At 39.2% G+C, this 27,832-nt stretch overlaps 2 protein-coding genes across 4 annotated transcripts; both read right to left on the bottom strand.

Annotated features, from left to right (window-relative positions):
• On the bottom strand, positions 1-27,832 carry LOC146486938 (uncharacterized). Of its 3 annotated transcripts, XM_085090824.1 has the most exons (5): positions 27,761-27,832; positions 26,005-26,056; positions 24,255-24,339; positions 20,023-23,427; positions 18,615-19,337 (listed from the first exon to the last, which is right to left on the bottom strand). In XM_085090824.1, the coding sequence occupies exon 4, from the start codon at positions 23,365-23,367 to the stop codon at positions 20,032-20,034; it is 3,336 nt and encodes a 1,111-aa protein (XP_084946950.1). In that variant the 5' UTR covers positions 23,368-23,427; positions 24,255-24,339; positions 26,005-26,056; positions 27,761-27,832; the 3' UTR covers positions 18,615-19,337; positions 20,023-20,031. The 3 variants fall into 3 exon arrangements, with proteins under 3 accessions (XP_084946944.1, XP_084946950.1, XP_084946937.1); XM_085090811.1 differs by having other exon boundaries at positions 20,023-24,339; XM_085090818.1 differs by lacking the exons at positions 18,615-19,337; positions 24,255-24,339; positions 26,005-26,056; positions 27,761-27,832 and adding an exon at positions 1-111 and having other exon boundaries at positions 20,023-23,563.
• Positions 2-3,297, bottom strand: LOC146486939 (tetratricopeptide repeat protein 28-like). The gene is made up of 2 exons (XM_085089463.1): positions 795-3,297; positions 2-108 (listed from the first exon to the last, which is right to left on the bottom strand). Exon 1 carries the CDS (start codon positions 3,295-3,297, stop codon positions 808-810), a length of 2,490 nt encoding a protein of 829 aa, XP_084945589.1. The 3' UTR covers positions 2-108; positions 795-807.

Raw genomic sequence — 27,832 nt, 5'->3', positions numbered from 1 at the left:
TTTACACTACATACAAGTTCTTGGGATAGTTTGCATCACACCAAATGGACGTCATCAATGCATCAGTTTCTCGCCAAGTAGTCCTCTCTTGACTTGAGGATGATGACACTTCTGCCAAAACAAATACGAGAAATTAGTTTCGCTTGAGGCTCTAAATTTAGAATTTTGTTGAGTTCAGGTGAAGCGCTTAATTTGTTTTTTGTTTGCCAGAAGAAAAGAAACAAAATTGAAGACACTACCCACGAGACACACAACATATTTTAAGCAACATTGCAATAATTTCCCTTCATCAACGAGAGTCATGGTGCCTCAATTGAAAACAACGTTCAACGGAACCTTTAGTCGAGTGAGGTTTGACTTCCAGTAAGGTCATGAAGTTCTTAAAGTTCAAAGGTACGATTGGTAAAAATCTATTAAAGGGGAAATGACAACCTTTAAACATTCGTTCTTTATCTCAAACGGCTAAAACCATTAACGAGGACAAGCGATCAAATAGTGGGAACACAATTTTATTTACGCTGCTCTCTACTTTCTGAACGTCTGGAAAAGGCTAGAGAAAAAAAACAAGGCATTTTCTCATGGTATCAAAGAACAACGAAAACGAACATCTTCTCTTGACATCCTTCCTCAAAACTACCCCCTCGTTTTAATGAACAGCGGAAGACTTGATTATTGAAATAATATTTAGACAGACTTTACAACTATTCCACTGGCAAAAATGTAGTTTTCTGTGCAGATAGCTGTCCTTGTTTATCATAAAATTACTTCTGTTTTAAGTTAAACACAACCTAAACTTACCATTCTCTTTCATTCCTTTTCTCCAAATTCAAGCGTCACGTCATCACCAATCAGCACAAATGGAGCCCAGTACTTCAAGTCACGGAACTGCTCTGACTCACGCAGAGATTTAGTAGACTGATGAAGAGCCATACTCGCGCTTTTTCCATCTGCCAGGTGTTGATAGAAGTGTCTCATGAACTCCATAGTGGCCTGGTCATCAATCGCCCAGAGTGACACCAGAACAGAGCGGGCACCAGCACACAAGAAAGCTCGCGCGATACCAACCACGCCCTCAGCTTTGACTTCTCCACGGCCACTGTGACAGCAGCTAAGCACAACGAGTCTTGCTCGCAGACGAACGGCTTGCACATCTGACATTGTTAAAATGTAGTGCTCTTTAGGGATGGGAGATGTCCAACCTGGGTTTGGGGTCAAAAGAATTTCTCCAGTTTCAGCTCGTCCGTGTGCGGCAATGTGCACCAAAGCAACCGACTTGAGTCTTTGCAAAACCTCGCCTTTAGTTGCATCTTTTCCGATGAGAGGAGTGGTCTTTACAAGTTTTCCTATCATCTCTACCTCCTCTCTGGCGAATGGTAGCTGCTTCCAAACGGGCTTACCAAACACGTTGGTAACTTCTTCTAAACATGGATCGCCCACGAGCAGCACTCCACTCCTACTGTGGAAGCTTTCAGGCGCACCTGTGATCAGTTGTAAAGCGGTCAGCGAGGGAACGATGCGAATCCGGGTTGTTTCACTTAGCGCAGAGTAAGGAGCCAGGCCAAATGGACCCTCTGGAACGACGAGTAACTGGTCACCTTCGAGCAAGTCTACAATGGGGCCAATAATAACATCATACAGCTGGCGCAAAGAAACGACAGAGGAGGTCGGTGACTGGTCTGTTTCCTCAGCAGCTTCTCTGTTGGAAGGAGAATCATTACATATTTCATCCATTGACCGATCCTCGCACATGACCCGAACACCTTCAGCAATGTCTCTCAAAGTAGCATCTATTAACTTGCAACTATCACCGTCTATTTCCTTTTGCTTAAAGAGAATCTCTTTCCCTCTTCGCAGCAACCAAAAACTAATCGCCTTTGTATCGAGTGCAACAAAAACTGTTTCTGTAGTTAAATTGTTTAATATATAGGAAATCGTCTCCTTAGGTTCAGCTGAAGCGGACGGGGATGAGGCAACTCCATACTTTTCTTTTAAAACATCGGTCAAAGCCTGTGCTCGTGCTTGCTCAGCGGTACACAAAGCCTCGTCAGTCTCTCCATTCTTCACAAGAGCCCTCCATAGACTAATGTACGCACACTGGCAGTCATTACGAAAGCTTATTTTCAACATATCTTCTGACTGAAGAAGAGCTCTTATGTCATCCAAGATTTTTACGCTCGATCGAAAATAATTAAGTGCCTCACTCAAAGAACCTGCCCATTCATAATTATGACCTAGTGAACAGCATGATTGTGCCTCTTGAAACTTGTCCCCTAACTCTTTTGCAATACTAAGTTTTTCTTTGTAACACTTAATAGCTTCTTTAAAATTACCTAGTCTAGAATACACAGCGCCCAATGTGCCATGATTAAATCCCTCAGCTTTCCTGTTACTCACTTCTTTAAATATAGCAAGAGCTTGTTTCGTGTACTCCATGGATTGTTCAAAATCACCCAAGCTTAAAAAAGCTAAACCCAGGGTTCCAAAAGCGTGTCCCTCACAATCCCTGTCCCCAATTTCTTTAGCGATACTGAGACTTTGTTTCAAGCACTCAAAGGCTTGTTGAAAATGATGCATTTTCTCATAAGTTATGCCCAGATTGCCATAGGCCTTACCCTCCCCATGCCTGTTCCCTAATTCTTTAGCAATGTGAAGATATCGTTTTTGATACTCAATGGCTTGTTTAAAATTACCAAGACTTTGATAAGCAATGCCCAGATGGGCATAGGCGATTCCCTCCTGATCCCTGTTCCCTAATTCTTTAGCAATATTAAGACATAAATTGTGATACTCAATGGCTTGTTTAAAATTACCCAGACCTAGATAAGCATTGCCCAGATTGCTATAGGCTCTTCTCTCCCCATCCCTGTTTCCTAATTCTTTAACAATATTAAGATGTAGTTTGTGATTTTCCGCGGCTTGTTTAAAATTACCCATACTGTTATAAACAACGCAAATATTGCAATAGGCTATTTCCTCCGAAGCCCTGTTCCCTAATTCTTTAGCAATACTAAGATGTAGTTTGTGGCACTCTAGGGCTTGCTGAAAATCACCTAGACGGTGGTAAGTACAGCCTAGCATGCAATATGCTTCTTCCTCCCTAGACCTGTCCCCTAATTCTTTAACAACACTAAGATGCAGCTTTTGATGCTCTATGGCTTGCTTAAAATTGCACTGACTGTTATAAACACCAGCCAGTTTATAATAGGCATTTCCCTCCCACTCTCTATCTCCCAATGTTTTAGCAATGCTAAGCTCTTGCATGTGCTTCACTATATCTTCTGACTCGCTCTCCGCCATTGAGTTTAGATGATGATCGAAGATCCTATCAAATGTGCTTTTCTTTCACCAAAGACGTTCCTAGAGAAAGAGAAAGTTTGAGAACTCTCCCATTTGTACTTAAAGGGGCATTGTCACCTATTTACAGAATTGTGAGCCTACTATGCGGAATAATTAGAGTTAAACGAGTTAGCAGAAATTATAAGTCGAGAGTACGTTGACTTTGAAAACAGACCAAGGGAACAAAAAGGTGGTTTCGATTTTCCTTTAAATAAATTCTTGTATTCAGTTCAGGCTACCTTGTCTTCGAGTTTTTTGTGTGCATCCTTGAACAACTTGAGACAGCATCACATAAACTACGGGCTGAAAAGACCTTCATTCACAAAGGAACTGGGTGGTGTTTACAAGGAAGAGGGATAAGAGTACAAAGTTATCCCTTATTTTAATACCAGAAAATGTTTTAAATAAGGTTAATTAGCCGAAACAAAATCAGACTGGGCAAAAAACAAACAAACAAACAAAAACACAACAACAACAACAAAAACAAGCAAAAAAATAAAAAGGTTGAAATAGTTGTTGAACTGCACATTCTGGATTTAAGTGCTTCGCTCTACCGATAAAAACTCAGTATTTTAATACCGAGTTTTAAAAAAAGCGCAAATGCATCATGTTTATGAAGAAATAAAAACAACCTAGAGTTTTGTTCAGTTCGAGTTTCGGGTGTTTTCTTTTTCGATTCCTAGAATTTGAGATGCTTCGCTTACGAGTTTTTGACATATTTCGTTTTCCGGTATCGGTTGCTTCACTTCCCAGTTGTGGTAGCTTCGTTTTCGAGGTTCCATTTCTTCACTCTGAGTTTTGAGTGCACGGTTTCCGAATTTAGAATAGTAATGAGGTATTTGTACTCGACACTTTCAGAAGTAAATCTACTTTGAGCCTTAGTTCGCCCTCCCCCAGGCGTCACACAAATTCTCCGCGAATAAATAAAATAGCTCCTAACTGGAAATTTACCTGAAAACACTTTATTGTCACCTGTTCAAGAAAACCCATGATTTTAAATTTACATGATTTTAACTTTAATCTACGTCACCACAGTTTTGAATGAGTTTTAACACGGCATCCTTGTAAAGCAGCTTTTAGTATGTGGTTAACAGTAGTTTAGGTTAGTTAGTTTAGTTAGGTATGATTCTGGTTATCTTTTCTCTTTTATCTCTTTATAATATTTGCTGAAGGATTTACCGTGTCTAAATAAAGTTACCATACCATACCATACCATACCATACCATAGATTGGCCAAAACGTAAAATCAATAACATGACGGAATAGTGATCATGACGTGCATTTTGAGCCTTTACTACAGGAGGACAAGGAAACACTGCACTAAAAACGACAAAAGTCTCAATAACATCGCAAAGAGTCATAAGAAATCTTTTGAGTTACTAAGTGGCAGTTTCATCCCCCTACCCCCCTCCCACCCTCCCCCCTCCCCGCCTGCCCATTACTGCCTGTTGCTACCTGTATAGCGTGGCACGATGATGGCGGAGTTTTAATTTTTCGATCGTCAGACAAATGTCAACAATTTTCCCAGTCAGTAAATGGAATTGAGTTGAAAAACGCCAGGGAGTCTTTATAAATCGAGCATTTAAATGAGCCAACTGAAATTGTGAAAATCCTAAATAATAGTGAGTAATAATTTAATATTAGTGAGTGGGTTCCCATCTGACACAAATTTTTGAATCCCCCACTTATCTTTTTTATCACATATATATCACATATTTCCTTGCTCCTGGCCAATAACCCTTATAAATTAATCTGTAAAAACCTAACACAAGCGACTAACTCACCCCTTACAAAATGACTGTTGGAGTTTCGTCAGGAAAGCTTGGTAGAAACTCTCTGCAAATAAGAAATTTGAAAACAAACAATTAAAATTCAGTTTACTGCCATTATCTCCAATACTAGTGGCTGCCAATATTGGAAGAGGAAAGTAATTAACACAAGGAAAGGTAACAGCTGATTTAAATATAAGAAGCAGCAGCAAACATTACACCCCGAGAGCCGGCCAATAACCCAATGAAAATATTCTTCCCTGCAGAAACATTAACCAGCAAATATATTCAGGAATTGAAATTTAACTTCGCTTTCCTTAAAACATTCAAAAATAGTTTGCGGAAGATACAACAGTGATTTCAAGAAATGTAGAATCTCTCAAAGCTTTTTCTTAAGATAATTGACAACTTTGACGAAATCATGTGGGATGACTGAAAAGCTGACGTGGGTAGGCTCTCAGAAAGGTGGCAGTAAAAAGACCTAAGATTTCAAATGTATCATGTAAACAGTTAACTAAAACATTTTGGGACTTTTTGTCATATGATGAACATTAAAAAAAAAAGCAGAACGAGGATAACTGTATGACTGCATCTTGTAATTAACGACTGACTGTGTTAATTTTTTCCCCAATAAAAAGAATCAACAAGACAGTTTAATAATGATAAAATAAAGGTGGCGAGGAAGCCCAGGAGAAACCACAAGGCAAACTGAAAAATGAGAATAATTACATCACCGCAACACACATTGGACTTTTGCCCAGGATGTGATTCTGTACATTTGGCACAATGAAAAGCTAAGTTTTCAACATTTCGTTTTGACCTACGCAAAAATCAGTAAATAAATATTTAGAATCTGTTGCCACGATGCATTTCGTTTAAAATCAGTGCGATTTTAAAACCAAAATGCGCGAAACTTCCTGTGAATTGATGACATTGCCTGAAGACCCGGACGTTTATGCGAAGATGTTTTCCTATTTCTTTATTTTTTTCACAGGTCGGGTGTTACCAATAATGTATCTATACTCTACACTAAAAATATCTTACAATGACCCGCTTTACCGGTAAAAAGCACACCATTAAAGCCAAAGGATGCAATTGCAAAATAAAAAAAACTTCTGTTCATCAAGTTATTTTTAAGTAGTAGAATAGGTGACACTGACTCCTCCTTTAAGAGAGTTGCCTTTCTTTTGGTGTAATTGATGGAACTGAAAGCCATACTAGGGTATCAAAAAAAAAAAATAAATAAAAATTGTCGCCCAATCAATCCATCAATTTCCACAGATACATACTCGGATGAAAGGGCTAACTGAGTTTTTATAGATATCAAAACGAAATATACAGTTTAGACTTCCGCGCCCAATCTGAGAACATTTCCCCGTAGGCGTATATCGCTCGTACCGCATCGTTCCTGGCTAGAAAATTGCCTTAATCTTGATTCATGAATATCCTTCATAAGTAAGTAAAATTCAAAATGCATGTCTTGTCAGGAATTACTACAACATTTGTGAGACTCTTAATTCGGCTGACTCAGAAACTATGGCAACTCATTGGGTGTGTTAGTAAGGCTGCAAATTAAATTGCAGTGGAACATAATTTGAGGAATTTTGGGAGTTGCTCAGTGGCAAGCGTAGACTAAAGCAGTGGATCTTAAACAAAACAATACGTGACTAGTTTGTATCTCTTATCTGCTTATGTGTAACGGAACGATTGTTTAAGCTGCGAGCATCAAATGAAGCCGTTGACTTACCGTTGACTGCTTTCCCAAACCGATCCTTCTTGGGGTCAATTCCAATCAACTTAGTTCGCTGAAATGACGATTTTGCAAGAAAATAAGTAATTTGATGAAAAACAAATAAATAAGTTTTTCGTAAAATAATTATTTTGTAACATGCTTTCAAAAATCACATTAGGCGACGCATATTACAAAGTGCAAGGGCTGGATATTTTAGCGGAAATAGTAAGTGTAGGTTGCATGTTATACACAATGATTGAAATCACTTTGAAAAATTAACGTTTATCAGCTATCAAGGAATGATTGAATCTCAGAACAGCCAGCTTGTTACTTACCTCTTTCTTAAAAGTTCACTTTAAATCAAAACTGCGCGACATTCGTTAAGTCCAAAACAAATTCGAGGATTATGCATAAGGCCGCGTCTTTTTATAGCATTCCGGCGGAAGTCTTCTGTATTTTTAGCTTTTATCTCTAGTTTTAGCTTTATTTTAGACTTTTAAGCAATAACTGTTGCGTCACCTAGTTCAGAAACAAAAAGTTCAAATACTGAATTCGCAGCTAGTTAAAAATAACTCACCTTAAAAATAAACAAAAGAGTGTGCTTTATTCCTCGTAAATTGTCGACGTTTAACAAACAAAATCAAGAAAGGGCCGGAGTGGCTGTAGTTTTCGAGCTTTAGTGTTTTGGGTGTCTCTTTTTTGGGGGGCGGTGGGTGTCTTTCTCTTTTTTTTTTTTTCAGTGTTTTTCACGTTTTCCGAGCTCTATATTTTGTTTTCCAGCGTAATACTTCTTTATTTATATTCTCCCCTGTTTGTAGGCCTGAGCTAATCATTCACAAAGCACTCTTTATCACGTCCAGGCAGCGCCACATCCCTGCATGTCGCCCCGCCACGAATCTAGCAAAACTTCTTTTATTATTTAGACACGAGTGTTTTACTGGAAAATACACCACTCGTAAAATTCATAAGAAACTACATCCGGGACCCGAGTGCGGTATTTTCCATATCCTCGCTAGTAAGGATATTGATGACGTCATTTCCCGCTTTTTCGGTTTTTATGCAAACGGTCCCCATCGCGCAGAATGCCTGGACATCATGAATAATTCATAGCCACTGAAGCGGCAAATCGCGCTTTGAAGAGCTATAAATTAGAGAAGAATGGGCCGAAACTAGGCAACTAGGGTTCACAAAATTCACTCTCCCGAGTCTCAGAATTGATAATCTCAAGGTTCAGGCACGGCTTCTTGAAAATCAAGGATTAGTCTACAATTTGCACTAAAAAAGAATGAAATTGAGAAAGTAGAAGTTTTATGTTTTTCCACTTGAATATACAGTAAATTTTGCAAATTTTCGTATAGACAGTCATTTTGGAGAACTATTTTGGGAAAACTAACATACCTACTAGACTTTCACGCACGGCAAATGGCAGACGAGTCTTTCCTTGAAAAGAATCCGTTTTAATTTCGAAAATTGGTCACGAGGAACCTTTATGTTTTTCAGTTTGAAAATTGTTGGTCGTAGTTTTATTTGAAAATGGCGCGTTCAGAGCTGGCGAGCTATTGTTTTCAGCCCAGACATGAATAACAATACATGTCAAATGAAACAATGCCTATTATTGAAAACCACTCTGCATGAAAAAATATTCTTAACTACCGCGAATTTTAAAATTGCCATATGCATCAGCTGTTTTACTCACGATCTACGGTCAAAACAAAGATGACGGCGTGCGCGACCAATAAATACAATAGTGATCGGGAGCTCTTTTCAGAGCTCTTCGAAAACCCGCTCCGTCCGTTCTTAATTCACATCGTGCCGCCATACGTTAATGTTATAAACTCTACTTACGATTTTCAACTGAACGGAGAAGGTATATGGAAATCATTGTGGAGGGACGTTTGCGGGAAACCGGCCAATTTGTTCGACCATCCTTTCCGTTCGCCTACAAATTAGAGGAATCTGGGCGCGAGCGCAAATGTTCTAGTTAAAGCTTCTCTTTTTTGGCAACAAAGAAAAGGCACGTGCGCGCGAGTTTTTTCGAGCATAAGCTACTCAAGATTCAGGCGCGACAAGTATATGTTCGAATGCCTGCGAAGGCGCCACATTTGTTGCCGTGGGTTTGGCGGAAGGTAAGACTTGCCCTATTCACAATTAGTATAAAGCAGGCCAAACGGCCTTTCAAAAAATTCGATCTGTTAAACTATTGAACGTTAACACACTTGCTGCCGGTGCGCACTTATTCAGCCATACTGCAAAGGTTCGATATTAGGAAACAATAGAATGAACAATAGCTTATGTGGCCATTGTCTTTAAGCTCCGACCTGACAAGTTAATGAGCTAAGCGGTATTCCCTGCGGAGCACGGCGCGCGTAGATTTGGACCAATGACAGTCACTCAGTTTACGCTTCACTGCTAATATTACAGATCTATAACTTTTGCCGTACAGTAAGTTAATGTCCCCAAAACAATAGGCATTCTGCGCGATGCGGTGAAAAATGGCGAGCGATACTTTTGTCTATATAATAAAAATAAAATTACACGGTCGCTTGGAGACATGAATTTTATTTTCTCGTGTTGAAACAATATTTTACTCGCTGCGCTCCTTCGTAAAATGTTGTTTTTACCATTGGAAAATAAAATTCATGTCCTAGCGTCGCCATGTAATATCCTCTATTTATTCATTCATTGACAAAAGGTCTGTTTACAAGGTGAGGGAATAACCCTAGAAAAAAATGTGTTTGTCAAGGAGCTAAAATAAACGATTATTTTGTTTTCGAACTTCAAGGTGTTTTCGAATTCTAGATGCTTCGCTTTCTGGTATCTGGAACGAAACCACGTATGAGAGCCAAATTCATCCTTTTCTGACTCATGATCATTCTTGGTTATATGATGATCTAATCGCGCCTAACGTTGCCACTAACAATATATACTGCTGCTGCTTTTTCTGTTTGATTTTACTTTCTTTCACATTTTTAAAACTTTTTTTGCCCAGAAGGGGGATGGGGGTTCTCCACTTTATAAGCTATATCAGTATGTGTGGCCCCCGAGGGTATGATTTTTGAGCCGTTTTGGTCTGAAGAGAAAAAAAAATTCTAACTATTTGGCTCTGAAAGTCTAAAAACTCGTATGGATTTTACAGAAAAGGGGATGGATTCTAGGAACCAGGTTTGAAATTAAAATGCCGGTGTGAATTTTAGAGGCCAGCGGACAACTCCATCCAACTCTATCCAGTGAATAAATTGCATCCAGCGAATAAAATGTAGATCAACCAATACAATTTATCCGCTAGGTAAAGTTATCAGTTCTTTCAACAACCTAGGCCTTGTCTGAAAAAGGGTATCGGAAGATAGTCGAAACTCATGATCATGCCACGAATCTAACTCGCCAAAAAAGGGGGTGTTTGGAGATCAAGGGCTTTTGTCAATTATTCGAGGCGTTCAAATCCAAGATGGCAGCGCTTCTGCCCTACGGGGTACCCCGCTGGGCTGTGTCTTTTGAGCCTTCGTTCATTTTGTTCAACGGAGACTCGAAGCCCAGAAAGTGAAACAAATTCTAACAACGGTTACCATTAGGCAATTTCCAAGTTGCTTTGCTTTATGTATTTCCGAGTGGCTAAGTACTAAGCTTTTCATGTAAAAATTAGTTTTGCTTCATTTGTATGAAAAACTAATTGTTCTATTAAAAATTATGTACGAAGCCTCGCTTTCATGATGACGTCTGAAGCAACTCGGAAATGACCTATTGTCTTGACAACAACAACAACGACAAACATGTAGTCGACCACAAGTTAGTTCGCACTGACCATCCAAATTCTTTGGCAATGAAGTCAGTGACGAAGTCAAATAAATCTATTCCTTTGTAAATGCTTTTTCCCAACTAGGAAACTGAAATTAGGGCTGTTTTTAGCGGGTTACATTGAATGCAGATGCTATGGTAACTTTTTAAGTCTCGAACATGACCGAAACTTGTTTACCGATGTTTATGTATTTATTTGATGCCATTATTACAGTATCTACTGATAAAGAGTGCATGGTAATAATAATCGATTATAACTTTTAAAAAAATTGCTGGAAACCATTGCGAGCCACCTAAAAGTGTTTTGCTTTAATGTTATTGTTGGAAGCCCCTGAAGTTTAAACTCAAAAGTTCCAAATCTGTATCATGTGTCGTCCTAAGAAGTTAACAAGTTTTAATCCATTTTAGGCTTCAAAGCAGCTGGAAATTTAAATACGAAAACATACGTTTTGGGGGGATGGGAGGGTAATAAGACTCTACCTAAAGCGACTAAGGGGGGATGGGGCGGCTTTCTATTGGAGCAGAATACAATTAAACAGCTCATATCATTCTCTTTATGTGAGGGAGGAGGGGCTTAAATTTGTTGGAGTGAAGTATTGCTCGCCTATTTTAGCATTATTTTAAGGACAGTGCTTCCTAATGTATTTTTGTACAGTTTATGACTGCGGATAAAGAAGATCTTAGCTGAGGCTTCTGGAATCCAAAAAGATATTTGGCAGGGTTCTATCTAGGGTATTTGAGGGGTAGAAGCTTCCCCCCAAAAATGCCCAGCTTCCCCCCCAAAAATAATGTTATCATTACAGTATATAAGTAAATATATCAGAAAAATCATATAGACGCGACGAGTTCATTGCACATGAAGTAAGTATTCCCTGTCTAAGGACACTATATGAAAAAAGTGTAAAGAAGCGCAAACTGGCTTTGTAATTCAATTCAATTTCAATTCAACTTTTTAGAGAAGGAAAGTACATTTAGATCCTCAAGTTGATCAGGGAGATTTTCCAAAGATCAATTGCCATGATTTGTTTACCAGTATTTGTTTTCACACTCTATTAGACACATTGTCAGTTAACAGTCGCATCTACCACGTCAGTTTTTATGTACAGGTTTACAGTTGTATAGAATTTTGCAGCAGTTACAAGCATTGGTAAGAAATGGAAAAGTGCCGTTGTTGAGTTTATTTATTTTATTCACGTACTAACATTTCAACGAGTATGTATAAATATTTGTGGAATTAGACGTGTCGGGTAACTCTTCTGTTCACGTTAGCAAATATCGCAGCACATTGTCAGACTAAAAAATAAAATAAAATACCACTTTAACATTTATCAAAATTGTGTCTCAAAATGCACCAAATTGCATCTGAGCGCATATTCATTTCAAAAAATTTCCGGAGGAGCATGCTCCCGGACCCCCCTAGGAAAGCAAGGTCGTGGCCTTCGGCCACTCGGGACTATTCCCTCAAACGATAAATCCTAGATAGAACTCTGTAATTGGGGGTTACTTAGCATTCTTTAAAGATAATGAAATTAATAAAGTTAATAACAAATCCTTAAAATACAAAACAATATATGGCACTTATTCCAAATTGAAGCCTAATTATATCTCTTAAACATGCATGGTTATCCACTATTTCCTTTTTTATTTCAATAACCTTTACTAAAATCTTATTTCTCCTCATAGTTATAAACCGCACACTTAAAAACTATCGTTAAATTAGTGGGCACCGTCCTTACTTAATCACAGTTTCTCAGACTATCTCAGAATGCGCAGAACAGATGCGAGGTACCGTCCTCAATACAATCCCATTCCCAGAGCCTCTCGGCCGTTCCGCTAGATAAGGGTAACACGGGCTCTGAGAATAAAGCTAACCGACAATTTTTCATCAACGAAACTTAATTTTGTTTAAAACCACTCTACTAGTTTTCTTAACCTAATAAGGTTCCTTTGGTCACTGATGGCCAGGTTGACAATGGATTCCAACTTGAAGGAAGAAAAAAAGTGGGCCACATTTTTCAGTAAGTCTTCCCTTTGTGTTTCGGAAAAATCGCGATGAACTGATCCTGGCTGTTCTGCCTTTCAGGAAGTCACTTAAGTTTTTCCTTCTGTCTTCTAGCTGGAATATGGTACTGTTTTGATCCAGCAAAACCGTAAAATACCCTAAATGACTTTCAAACCACGTTCAAATTTCTTAGATCTGTGTTTACAAGTTTCTGAGTTTCCATAAATGTCCTTATTTCTTGGGAGCTGTTGGAATTTGTCAGATAGCCTGCGTGTCAGGTGCTATAAAAAGGGGAGGGGATAGGGAATCGGGCACGCGCGAGAAGCAAGGGGAGCGCAAACACTCTGCGCGCGCCGCGCTTTGCTCCAGGCAATTCGCGCCCGCGTCTGATTTTCCTTTTCCCTCTCACAACAGCGCCTGCCAAACTGGCTGATTGATATACACCTTTAAATAGATCTCTCCAAAAAAAAAAAAAACCAGTGCTGAACAGTTTTCATTTAAATCTCTTTCACAATCGGCATGGGTTTTCCCCTCTTCAGTCAACTGGAAACCGTTCATACTGAACAAGCCTTCGCTTTCGGTGTGGAATATTTCGGTTTGTACCCAAGACATATTTTGGCGGTGGAAAGCAGAGGCCAAGAAGTCAATTTCCCGGCTGCATCCATCATAATAGTCGTTCCAAGTATGACTAAGCTAACACAGGAAAAGCATTAACGTCTGGTATGAAAGTTAACAAATTAAGCCCTTGAATCCTAAGATAAAAGTCTACAGTTCCGAAAATATAGAAAACATTTAAGATCTCAGCCACGGACTCAGAAGTGCACGACATAATAAACCTGTATCACCGGAAACCAAAAGTGCTGCTCAGTAGCTTTCATTTGAATGGTCACACTTTAGGATTTCATCCACAGACTCAAAACTTAGAACAACCTTGCATGGCGCAATAAACAGCACCACAGGAATCTACCGCTTAGTAACTTTCATTTGAAAGGTCACACTTTGGGATTCCGTCCACAAATTCAAAAGTTCGAACCACCTTGCACGACATAATAAACCTGTATCACCGGAAACCAAAAGTGCTGCTCAGTAGCTTTCATTTGAATGGTCACACTTTAGGATTTCATCCACAGACTCAAAACTTAGAACAACCTTGCATGGCGCAATAAACAGCACCACAGGAAACTACCGCTCAGTAACTTTCATTTGAATGAAAGTACTGCTCAGTAGCTTTCATTTGAATGGTCACACTTTAGGATTTCATTCAAAGTCTCAAAAGATAGAACCGCCTTGTACGACAAAGTAAAAAGTACCACAGGAAAGTACTGGTACAATGCGTTTCATTAGAATGGTCACACGTTAGGATTTGTCATTTGTCATGTCTGTCATGCAACAGAATAGTACTTGTCTCGCAATGCATACAATTTGCCAAATCTTACCAATCGGTATAGTCACTTTGTAAAACAGCTGGCTCGTATCCTTATCCAATATTGACAAGCATCGTTCAGAGATTACGTGGAATTTTTATGAATTCTTACGAAGATTTCTACGTCAAAATCCAATTTTTGATTCCTGCACATGCGTTGCTTGGGATAGTCATAACCCCTTCCCGTGATGCACAGATTTCGTAACAAGCCAAAAATAATGCTCTTCAAGTAAGTCAGCACATTCGAGAACACCACTTGTACAAACGAGTAAACAGTTGCCACGGCGTTTAACACCGTACCTAAATACAACCGGAATTTACAGCAACCTCGTACCCGGAGCCTTCGTTCCCCATGACCAGCAGTCGGGAAACGAGCGATCCTAGCCTGCGCAGTAAGGAACAAAGACTCGAGGGACGAGAATGACTTTACAGACGTGAGAAATGCTATGACACGGACACAGTGTCCATACTAGCGTTATCAAATAGGGACCTTAAAAGTGTTTAAGACCTCACTGAATGGGAAAGATCATTTTTAGTGCACTATGAATTAAGAAAGTTTTGTAATATGGGTGTTTTACTGTACACTTGTTTAATAGTTTCGTTAGCTAATGTAATTAATGTATTCCTGTAAATAAAGTTGATTTTTTCTTTTGTAATTTTTCACACGACTCCTAGGAAAAGTATTTTTTTATCATAAGATTTCGTGTTCTTAAATAAAGATTGATGATGATGATGTGTTGAAATACAACATGGCAACGCTGTTGCGGGAAGAACTTTGCGCGCCTTCTATTCCTTTGGTTACCGGAGCGTTGATGTAAAGAAAGTGGAGAAAGCAACCTCCCCCTACCCCCTTCCCTTTGGAGGATATGATACTTAGGTTACCCCTTTGCAAGGTTTTTTCCTTGTAAATTGGGGGGGGGGGGGGAGGGGGTAGTGGGATTTACAATTAACAATTTACAAGGAAGGAAAAGCCCTAGGATCGAGATTGTAGAGGAAGCAGCGCAGAACTTTACAATAAACTTGCCAGTCACCGGTTTAAAAGAGCAGCCTATGTTAAATTGTCAGCCGCTGTTCTCGGAAACAAATCTGTACTCCTACTTGTCTCGAGATTAGAGTGGCGCCAGATTTCGAGCCCAGTTTTGATCCCGGGGGGGGGGGGGAGGATTCCCCATAATGGACTATACGGGAAGGCTCCGCCCGACAGGCGTACCTTGACAGGATAGAAGTAGCTCAACTGGTCCAAACAGGCTAAAAGATTGAAAAGTGAAGAAATTCAATTCTAACAAAATGTTCATTCCTAAGTAGAACTTGGATTCTTGACTTTTATTTGAAGATAACTCGTCCATCTATCACGTATCGTGTTAACCATTAACCGTTTATGTTTACGTTCAAATTTAAACTTTTAAGAGCCGTTATTTTTTCTAATTGTAACTCTGGCCCTGAAGAAGACTAGTTGAAATATTGTCCCAAATAAATAAGCCCTCTGCCGTAGTGTTAGCCCTGCAATCAGTTTGGTTTATTTATACGTAAAGTGACGTCTGGCACGTGCATTTCTACTGCAACAGATCTGGCAACGGAACGTATTCAGAACAGTTTATTTTGCGTCGTGTGGTCCCCTGCATCCAAAAGTTTCGTATCGTGTTACACCCTCATTTGGAGAAGATGTAGTAATATGCATACGGATCCCAAAAAAGGCCAGTGACTTGCATCTTGGAGCAGGGAGACTAATTAAACCACCTTTTACGGGACACACCGGCAGTGAACGCGGCTTTGAAAAACATACACCCAGTGGCGGGGACCCATTGTTTGATATTAAACTTTTTAATATAATATAGGGAGCGACTTAACATCCCCATCGATCTCAATATTACAGCGGTAAGTTTTAAGCAATAATATTCCACGCTAAAATGGACAAGACCATTCATTTAAATAAATTAATTTTTCATTGTTTGCAATGAGCACTACTTTGCGAAACAGAAAAAGTCTATCCAATAGAAATCGATAACTTCTTGAAAATCGATAATTTCGATTTGACGCATAAACGAGATTGACCAATTTGCACCGAATGGATTTCCATATAGCGGATACGATGGGTGCAATGCCTGTAGACATCTATTATGGGTTCTATCTCGTGGGCTGAAGATGGGGAGCTCTATAAATGCACTGTATATTGACAGAAGGCGTAACACTGGAGTATCTTTTACCCATTTTCAATGTTACGTGCACAACACTTGCGCGCGCCTTATTTTTAGACGGGCCATCTTCCGACTGACATGCCATGTAACCAGGGCTAAGTCTTAAATGTAAGCACGACTAATTTATTTACGATTGAACTCGACTTTGGGAAAGGGAGTTAGGTTTATTTATCTCCAGAGAGATGTGGGGGGATATTTAGAAGTCAATCCGAGATTGCTGGTTTTGGAAATTTAACATGCGAACAAAACGGCCGAATTCCACCGGAAGTTACCCAACAGAGCTGACCGAAGGCGGTCAAATAGTTTGAAGTTTTCTGAGAGCCGTGCAAAATTTACAAGTTGACACATTTATTAGTCATTTTAGGTCACCATTTGTTGTTAATTTGTCGTTCAGTTTCTTTTGCCATTAAGTGTTTAATTTTCTGGCTTAATCGTAACGATCTTTCAGCTGTTTATCTGAGCGTGTCGAAGGCACGTCGAAAGATAGTAGCTGTTCTTTGCACTATGCACGTAAAACTGAAAGGCCTTTGGTCTATTGTGTTTAGAATTGCTCGAATTATTAGCTGGTCTATCCGTGACTCCACTATATGGATAATGCTCGTAACCAGTCGCTATTTATATCTTTGTGGCGTGCGAAGATTGGAAACCAGAGTGGATAGCCACTTATCTCTCGTCCTTCAAACATAGAAATAGGGACTCCTGGGACTGTCTATGAATCTGTGTAAGGAAGAACTTGAACGTGGCTTCGGAGGTCTTTAAAGGCGCAGTGTCAGTTATTCTAAGTGTCACTTTGAATACCGGAGATACATATTTGTATTGATTGGAACATTAAAATAATGGTTTAATTTTGTGAAAAAAAAAAACCCTTCTGGGGAACAAAACTAGAGTCAATCATTTTTGTCTGCAAATGGCTCAGATGGAAATTGATTGAAACTTGAAAAAAATGGCCAATCTTTTGAAGTTCCTCGTGTGAATTTAAAACTGATTCTATTTTATTCTCGCCCGGAGAACTTTTCTCCCGGTTCGGCTAAGAGCGATTTTATCGGGTTCTTTGTGAAATATTTGAGCGGTTTTTGCCAACATACAGCAAAATCTCCGTGCCAATGCTTTCTTAACTTAACAGAAATAAAATAAAATGTTTGTATTCTACTATTTTCAAACCAAACCCGTTTTACAGATTTCACTTTTTAATTTTAATGTTTACAATAATCTCATTTATTATATTCGCTACACTAATTGTTCTGTAGTGGGGCGGTTTACACGATACTGGTTAGACTTTCATTCCCGTACGACTTGAACACCTGCTGATATCGGATTAACAAAAGCAGGTTTGATGAAGCTATAAGTTTCATTCTGTAACGAAATGTTGAAAATTAATAGAACTGATGAAACAAATAGTCATGTCCCGTTTACATGACCCCAGAATGAGTTTTTCTACAAAAATTGAGATTCCTTATCTGGTAAAACTTTTGGGTTGAAATCACGTCGTTTTTACTGATAATGAATGATACTATGGAAACGAATCCACCGGCTTGAAAGTCGTTCGGGTATCATGTAAACACAACTAGCTTACTTACTGACTTTATAGAGCAGTTTTCAATTGAGTACGTGTGAAAACCAAAGGAATTACTCTAACCAATCAGAACTGATGTAAACAGTTCGGTGAACCAACCAGAATTCAAAGCACATACATGTAACCTGCGCCAAGCGCGGGAAAATGTGTGCGATCAAGGCACGATTGGCTTTGGCTTTGCTTCCCATTGGTTGAGAAAGTGCTGCGAGTTTTAATGACGAATCAGAAAGCGTTTAGTAAAGTAAAAGCAAAGCAAACGCGAAATTACTTCCACATCTAATTGAAGAATGCTCTATACCTACTTATTTACCTAGTTACTTACATATATACATGCAAAGATCTGTGCCAGGTTGTTTAAAGGACCATTGCGCCAATTTAGAATTGATGTTCACGCTGGACGGAAAAAAAATGTAGAGCATTTTCCTATGTTTGACTTTAGATAAAATAATTCCACGATGAAAATAAGAGGACCACTCGATTACGGCATCTTGTGAACAAAAAGCAATCGTTTGAAAAAAAAAACCCAGCGTATTTCTTAACTTGTTCTCTCAAAATTAATGGGATTTCAAACAACCAAGCCCTGATCAGTTGTAAGATAATAATTGCATCATCATTCTACTGAGCCTATTTCTAGCCGGTCATAGCTAACTACAGCACTTATTGTTGGTATTCAAAAACAAGTTACTGAGAAATATTTCAGTTTTTGAGTCTTCGCGCTCTTGCAATCAGGTTTCTATGAGTTAACTCGCAGTCTTAGACTGTTAAAAATTATCCATTTCTTGATCTTTTGTAAACGCACGAGGGTCTTAGAGACTGTCCTTAGTTACAATGGCAAGCAAAAATTTGCGGCTAAGATGTGGTATTTTAAGAAAAGAACACAAAATTTCTATCACTTCGTTAAAATCATATTTATATGCGAAACTGAAAACACTAGAAACGTTATTCTTTAAAAATTAAAGTTCTTGCCTCTAAATATGGGTAGATAGGCCGTTAAATTTGTCCTCAGTAACCACATTTGTTCTGAATTAACATTTGAGTAAAACTTTGTTCTCAATATTGTCTTATAACAAGTAATGATTTCAAAAAAGTTGTAAAATGACTTCAAAATATCTTAACTGTTTTTATGTTTTTGTTATACAGCTAAAAAATTAAATGTAACGTCAAATTCGCGTGTCCACTTTCCTTGACGTTACAAAGGAAAGAAACAAAATTAAATTGAAAACTGCATAAAGCAAAGTGCCATTTTGGAAAAATGCGCAACAAAAACCAGCCTGTACGTGTCCTTCTCTCCAGATATATTACGAACCACAAAAGCAAAGGATTAATGCAGTAACCTCATTTTGTTTTCTTTTCATTTGCTACTGATTTACTGGGTTTTTGTATCCGGCCATCGCATCTAATATATTTACACTACATACAAGCTCTCAGGATAGTTTGCATCACAGCAAATGGACGTCATCAATGCATCAGTTTCTCGCCCAGTAGTCCTCTCTTCAGTTGAGGATGATGACACTTCTGTCAAAAAAAAAAGAGCGATTAGTTTCGCTTGAGGCTTTAAATTCAGAATTTTGTGGAGTTCAGGTGAAGACCTAATTTGTTTTTTGTTTGCCAGAGGAAAAGAAACAAAATTAAAGACACTACCCACGAAGCCCACGACATATTTTAAGCAACATTGCAATAATTTCCCTTAATCAACGAGACGCCTAGTGACTCAATTGAAAACAACGTTCAACGGAACCATTGGTCGAGTAAGGTTTGACTCCCATTAAGGCCATAAAGTTCATAAAGTTCAAAGGAACGATTGGTGTAAATCTAAGGGGAAATGGCAACCTTTAAACATTCGTTCTTTATCTCAAAGAACGGTTGAGACATTAACGAGAACAGGCTATCAAATAGTGGGGAACACAATTTTATTTAAGCTGCTCTCTACTTTCTGAACGCCTGGAAAAGGCTAGAGAAAGAAAAATAAGCCATTTTCTTATGGTATCAAGGAACAACGAAAACGAACATCTTCTAATGGCAGCCTTCATCAAAACTACCCCCTTGTTTTAATAAACAGCGGAAGGCTTGGTTATTGAAATAATATGTAGACAGATTTTACAACTATTCCACTGGAAAGAATTTAGTTTTTTGTGTAGTTAGCTGTCCTTGTTTATCATAAAATTACTTCTGATTAAAGTTAAGCATAACCTAAACTTACCATTCTGTTTCATTTCCTTTCTCCAAATTCAAGCGTCACGTCATCACCAATCAGCACAAATGGAGCCCAGTACTTCAAGTCACGGAACTGCTCTGACTCACGCAGAGATTTAACAGCCTGGTGAAGAGCCACACTCGCGCTTTTTCCATCTGCCAAGTGTTGATAGAAGTGTCTCATGAACTCCATGGTGGCCTCGTCATCAATCGCCCAGAGTGACACCAGAACAGAGCGAGCACCAGCACACAAGAAAGCCCGCGCGATACCAACCACGCCCTCCGATTTGACTTCTCCCCGGCCACTGTGACAGCAGCTAAGCACAACGAGTCTTGCTCGCAGACGAACGGCTTGCACATCTGACATTGTTAAAATGTAGTGTTCTTTCCTAGGGATGGGAGATGTCCAGCCTGGGTTTGGGGTCAAAAGAATTTCTCCAGTTTCAGCACGTCCGTGTGCGGCAATGTGCACCAAAGCAACCGACTTGAGTCTTTGCAAAACCTCGCCTTTAGTTGCATCTTTTCCGATGAGAGGAGTGGTCTTCACAAGTTTTCCAATCATCTCTACTTCCTCTCTGGCGAATGGTAGCTGCTTCCAAACGGGCTTACCAAACACGTTGGTAACTTCTTCTAAACATGGATCTCCCACGAGTAGTGCACCACTCCTACTGTGGAAGCTGTCAGGCGCACCTGCGATCAGTTGTAAAGCGGTCATCGAGGGAACGATGCGAATCCTGGTTGTTTCACTAAGCGCAGAGTAAGGAACCAGGCACAATGGACCATCTGGAACGACGAGTAACTGGTCACCTTCGAGCAAGTCTGCAATGGGGCCAATAATAACATCATACAGCTGGCGCAGAGAACTAGCAGAGGAGGTCAATGATTGGTCTGTTTCCTCAGCATCTTCTCTGTTGGACGGAGGGTCATCACATGTTTCATCCATTGACCGATCCTCGCACATGACCCGAACACCTACAGCAATGTCTCTCAAAGTAGCATCTATTAACAACTTGCAATTATCACGTTCTATTTCCTTTTGCTTAAAGAGAATCTCTTTCCCTCTTCGCAGCAACCAAAAACTAATCGCATCGGTATCGAGTGCAACAAAAACTGTTTCTGTAGTTAAATTGTTTAATATATAGGTAATCGTCTCCTTAGGTTCAGCTGAGGCGACCGGGGATGAGTCAACTCCATACTGTTCTTTCAAAACATCGGTCAAAGCCTGTGCTCGTCCTTGCTCAGCAGCACACAAAGCCTCGTCAGTCTCTCCATATTTCAAAAGAGTTCTCCATAGAGCAGTGTACGCACCTTGGCGGAAATCACGAAAGCTTATTTTCCACATATCTTGTGACTGAAAAAGAGCTCTTATGTCATCAAAGATTTTTACGCTCGATCGAAAATAATCAAGTGCCTCACTCAAAGAACCCGCCAATTCATAATTATGACCTAGTGAACAGCATGATATTGCCTCTTGAACCTTGTGCCCTAACTCTTTTGCAATACTAAGTTGTTGTTTGTGACACTTAATAGCTTCTTTAAAATTACGTAGTCCGTAATACACTTCGCCCAATACGCCATAAACAGCTCCCTCAGCAGCCCTGTTACCCACTTCTTTCAGTATACCAAGACTTTGTTTCGTGTACTCCATAGCTTGTTCAAAATCACCCAAGTGTAAAAAAGTTGTACCCAGTTCTCCAAAAGCGTGCCCCTCAACACCCCTGGCCCCAATTTCTTTAGCGATACTGAGACTTTGTTTCAAGCACTCGAAGGCTTGTTGAAGACGATGCATTTTGATGTAATTACTGCCCAGGCTGTAATAGGCTCTTCCCTCCCCATTCCTGTCCCCTAATTCTTTAGCAATATTAAGTTGTAGTTCGAAATACTTTGCGGCTTGCTTAAAATTACCCATCGTCCTATGATCACTGCCCAGATTGCCGTAGGCTCTTCCCTTCCCTGCCCTGTCCCCTAATTCTTTAGCAATATTAAGATGTAGTTCGTGATACTCTGTGGCTTGTTTAATATAACCCAGACCTTGATAAGCATTGCCTAGATAACCATAGGCTTTTCCCTCTCTATTCCTGTTCCCTGATTCTTTAGCAATATTAAGATGTAGTTCGTGATACTCTATGGCTTGTTTAAAATTACCCAGACCTTGATAAGTATTGCCCAGATTGCAATAGGCTCTTCCCTCCCCATTCCTGTTTTCTAATTCTTTAGCAATATTAAGATGTAGTGTGTGATTGTCTGCGGCTTGTTTAAAATTACCCATACTGTTATGAACAACGCAAAGATTGGAGAGGGCTATTTCCTCCCCATCCCTGTTCCCTAATTCTTTAGCAATACTAAGATGTAGTTTGTGGCACTCTATAGCTTGTTGAAAATAACCTAGACGGTGATAAGCACCGCCCAGATTGCAGTACGCTACTCCCTCCCTATTCCTGTTCCCTAATTCCTTAGCAATATTTAGATGTAGTTCGTGATACTCTATGGCTTGTTTAAAATTACCCAGACCTTGATAAGTATTGCCCAGATTGCAATAGGCTCTTCCCTCCCCATCCCTGTTTCCTAATTCTTTAGCAATATTAAGATGTAGTTTGTGATTCTCTGCGGCTTGTTTAAAATTACCCATACTGTTATGAACAACGCAAAGATTGGAGAGGGCTTTTTCCTCCTCATCCCTGTTCCCTAATTCTTTAGCAATACTAAGATGCAGTTCGTGGCACTCTATAGCTTGTTGAAAATAACCTAGACGGTGATAAGCACCGCCCAGATTGCAATATGCTTCTCCCTCCCTAGACCTGTCCCCTAATTCCTTAGCAATATTAAGATGTAGTTCGTGATACTTTGCGGCTTGTTTAAAATTACCCAGGCCTTGATAAGTATTGCCCAGATTGTTATAGGCCCTTCCCTCCCCATCCCTATTTCCTAATTCTTTAGCAATATTAAGATGTGGTTCGTGATTCTCTGCTGCTTGTTTAAAATTACCAATACTGTTATAAACAACGCAAAGATTGGAGAGGGCTATTTCCTCCCCATCCCTGTTCTCTAATTCTTTAGCAATACTAAGATGTAGTTTGTGGCACTCTAAAGCTTGTTGAAAATAACCTTGACGGTGATAAGCAGCGCCCAGATTGCAATATGCTTCTCCCTCCCTAGATCTGTCCCCTAATTCTTTAGCAATACCAAGATGTAGCTTTTGATACTCAATGGCTTGTTCAAAACTACCCTGACTGTAATAAACAACACCCAGTTTATAACAGGTATTTCCCTCCCGCTCTCTATCGCCCAAATTTTTAGCAATGCTAAGCTCTTGCATGTGCTTCACTATATCTGCTGACTCGTTCTCCGCCATTGAGTTTAGATGATGATCGGAAATCCTATCAAATGTGCTTTTGTTTCACCAAGGACGTTCCTAGAGAAAGAGAAAGTTTGAGAACTCTCCCATTTGTACTTCAAGGGGCATTGTTGCCTATTTTCAGTGTCATTTTGAATAGCCAAAAAACATATTTGTATGGATATAAGCGTCAAAATAATGGTTCCGTTTTGTTAACAATAACCCTGCACTAGTGCACAGAAACTAGTATCATTCATTTTTATCTGCGGATGGCTAGGATGAACGTGGATTGCAATGGCCAATGTCTTCAAGTTCCTTTTATGTATCTCGGAAAAATGGCTAAAAGTGATTCTAGTTCTGAATTACTTGGAAGAATCGTTTCCTATTTTCTTCCCGGTGCTCCAAGAGTAATTTCAGGTTAGAGAGGAGGTTCTTTGTAAAATATTTGAGCTTTTTTGACCAATAAACACCAAAATCTCCGTGACAGTGCCCCTTTAATTTTTCTGACTGTAGGTACGATATCTTTCTCACATAAATTTCACTGACAGACACGGAATCCTGTAAAACGGTTTGATGCACACTACATTTCTCTTTTGTCTGTTTTGTTTAAAGTATAATTGCAGAACCGTGTTCTGCTGTTTCAATTCATTTAACGAATCCGTGGCAACTTCAAGTTCAAGGACGGTGAGAGCAATAAGTGAAATTAAGTAAAGTTCAAAACAAATGCCTTGTTGGGAATGACTTGTTTTGCAAGATCCTGGACTCGGCTGCCTCAGAAACTAGCAACTGAGTTGGTAGCTAACATGACGTCTTTTGAGGAATAGAGCGAGTTGCTCTGCGTATAATACACAATCACACAAACTATTTTGAATGTCTTTCTTACATGCCACATGCAAATGACTTACCGTCAGGCTGTACCGTTCACTGCTTCTCTGAATCGGGGCTTCTTGGAGTCAGTTCCATCAGGCTCAATAAACAGAAATGATGTCTCTGTAAATAAGTTTTTCAGACAAACCATTACAACGAAGAAGGCCCGAGACAAACGAAGGAGTGCTTAAGGAGGTGTATTTTAATAACATGCCAGTCGTTCAGTTTTAGCTCGATCAGTTGTCACGCACTTACAATTGCGGTACCGAGAATCGAAACAGAAACTTTAAATGTTGATCAAAGACCTGAAATTTCAAACATTTAACAGAATTGTCAGCCTACTATGCGGAATAATTAGAGTTAAACGAGTGAGCAGAAATTATCAGTCGAGGGTACGTTGACTTTGAAAACAAGCAAAGGGAACAACAAGGTGGCTTCAATTTCCCTATGTCTTGGAGTTTTTTATGTGCATCCTTGAACAAGTTGAGACAGCATCACATAAACGAAGGGCTGAAAAGGCCTTCATTTACAAAGGAACTGGGTGCTGTTTACAAGGAAGAGGGATAACAGTACAAAGTTATCCCTTATTTTAATACAAGAACATTTTTTAAATAAGATTAATTAGCCAAAACAAAACCAGACTGGGCAAAACACAAACAAACAAATAAACAAAAACACAACAACAACAACAAAAACAAGCAAAAAAAGGTTGAAATAGTTGTTGAACTGCACATTCTGGATTTAAGTGATCGCTGTACCGATAATAACTCAGTATTTTAATACCGAGTTTTAAGGAAAGCGCAGATGCATGATATTTATGAAGGAATAAAAACAATCGAGAGTTTTGTTTTCGAGTTTCGGGCGTTTCTTTTTCGATTCCTAGAATTTCAAGTGCTTCGCTTACTATTTTTCGACATATTTCGTTTTCCAGTATCGGTTGCTTCACTTCCCAGTTGTGGTAGCTTCGTTTTCGAGGTTCCATTCCTTCATTTTGAGTTTTGGGCGCACGGTTTTCGAATTTAGAATAATAATAAGGTATTTGTACTCGACACTTTCAGAAGTAAATCTACTTTGAGTCTTAGTCCCCCCCCCCCCCCCCCCTCCCTCCCCCAGGCGTCACACAATCACATCTTCATTACACCGGAATATACAAGGCGCTCTCCTCGTACTCCTTACAACCCCGGCAAACAAATTTAATTATCACATGACATATACATGACAAACGCGCATGAGAAACCTGTGCATCAGCGTGTTCACTACAGCGTGACACGATACTGACTCAACCATTTTGTTGCTTGGTTTGAATATCTAATATTCTCACTCTCGGAATAAATTCTCCCCGAATAAATAAAATAGCTCCTAACTGGAAATTTACCAGAAAACACTTTATTGTCACCTGTTCAAGAAAACCCGAACGCATTTGGCACAAAAGAATTTGCAAGCTTTCCCAGATTGGCCAAAATGTAAAATCAATAACATGACGGAATAGTGATCATGACGTGCATTTTGAGCCTCGACCACAAGACGACAAGGAAACACTCAACTAACAAACATCGCAAAGAGTTATAAGAAATCTTTTGAGTTGCTAAGTGGCAGTTTCATCCCACTTCAGAAACTCTTAAATAATAGTGAGTAATAATTTAATATTAGTGAGTGGGTTCCCACCTAACACGAATTTTTGGATCCCCCACTTATCTTTGTTATCACATACATCACATATTTCCTTGCTCCTGGCCAATAACCCTTACAGATTAATATGTAAAAACCTAACACAAGCGACTAACTCACCCTTTACAAAATGACTGTTGGAGTTTCGTCAAAAAAGCTTGGTAGAAACTCTCTGCAAATAAGAAATTTCAAAACAAACAATTAATATCCAGTTTACTGACATTATCTCCAATACTAGTGGCTGCCAAAATAGGAAGAGGAAAGTAATTAAAACAAGGAAAGGTAATAGCTGATTTAAATATAAGAAGCAGCAGCAAACATTACACCCCGAGAGCCGGCCAATAACCAAATGAAAATATTCTTCCCTGCAGAAACATTAACCAGCAAATATATTCAGGAACTGAAATGTAACTTCGCTTTCCTTAAAAAATTCAAAAATAGTTTGCGGAAGATACAACAGTGATTTCAAGAAATGTGGAATCTCTCAAAGCTTTTTCTCAAGATAATTGACAACTTTGACGAAATCATCTGGGATGGCTGAAATTCAACAAAAGCGAAACAACAGCTGACGTGGATAGGCTCTCAGAAAGGTGGCAGTAAAAAGACCTAAGATTTCAAATGCATCATGCAAACAGGTAACTAAAACATTTTGGGACTTTCTGTCATGCGATCAACAAAAAAACAAATAAAAAGAACGAGGATAACTGTATGACTGCATCTTGTAATTAACGACTGACTGTGTTAATTTTTGCCCCAATAAAAAGAATCAACAAGACAGTTTAATAATAATAAAATAAAGGTGGCGAGGAAGCCCAGGAGAAACCACAAGGCAAACTGAAAAATAAGAATAATTACATCACCGCAACACACATTGGAATTTTGCCCAGGATGTGATTCTGTACATTTGGCACAATGAACAGCTAAGTTTTCAACATTTCGTTTTGACCTACGCAAAAATCAGTAAATAAATATTTTGAATCTGTTGCCACGATGCATGTCGTTTAAAATCAGTGCGATTTTAAAACCAAAATGCGCGAAACTTCCTGTGAATTGATGACATTGCCTGAAGACCCGGACGTTTTTGCGAAGATGTTTTCCTATTTCTTTATTTTTTTCACAGGTCGGGTGTTACCAATAATGTATCTATACTCTACACTAAAAATATTTTACAATGACCCGCTTTACCGGTAAAAAGCACACCATTAAAGCCAAAGGATGCAATTGCAAAATAAAAAAAACTTCTGTTCATCAAGTTATTTTTAAGTAGTAGAATAGGTGACACTGACTCCTCCTTTAAGAGAGTTGCCTTTCTTTTAGTGTAATTGATGGAACTGAAAGCCATACTAGGGTATCAAAAAAAAAATAAATAAAAATTGTCGCCCAATCAATCCATCAATTTCCACAGATACATACTCCGATTTAAGGGCTAACTGAGTTTTCATAGATATCAAAACGAAATATACAGTTTAGACTTCCGCGCCCAATCTGAGAACATTTCCCCGTAGGCGTATATCGCTCGTACCGCATCGTTCCTGGCTAGAAAATTGCCTTAATCTTGATTCATGAATATCCTTCATAAGTAAGTAAAATTCAAAATGCATGTCTTCTCAGGAATTACTACAACATTTGTGAGACTCTCAATTCGGCTGACTCAGAAACTATGGCAACTCATTGGGTGTGTTAGTAAGGCTGCAAATTAAATTGCAGTGGAACATAATTTGAGGAATTTTGGGAGTTGCTCAGTGGCAAGCGTAGACTAAAGCAGTGGATCTTAAACAAAACAATACGTGACTAGTTTGTATCTCTTATCTGCTTATGTGTAACGGAACGATTGTTTAAGCTGCGAGCATCAAATGAAGCCGTTGACTTATGATACCGTTGACTGCTTTCCCAAACCGATCTTTCTTGGAGTCAATTCCAACCAACTTAGTTCGCTGAAATGACGATT

This window comes from Pavona decussata, unplaced genomic scaffold (genome assembly GCF_977016875.1).
Source record: "Pavona decussata unplaced genomic scaffold, jaPavDecu1.1 SCAFFOLD_19, whole genome shotgun sequence".
NCBI lineage: Eukaryota > Metazoa > Cnidaria > Anthozoa > Scleractinia > Agariciidae > Pavona > Pavona decussata.
The sequence above is the reverse complement of the archived record's forward strand: the minus strand, read 5'-3'. Positions and strand labels throughout refer to the sequence as shown.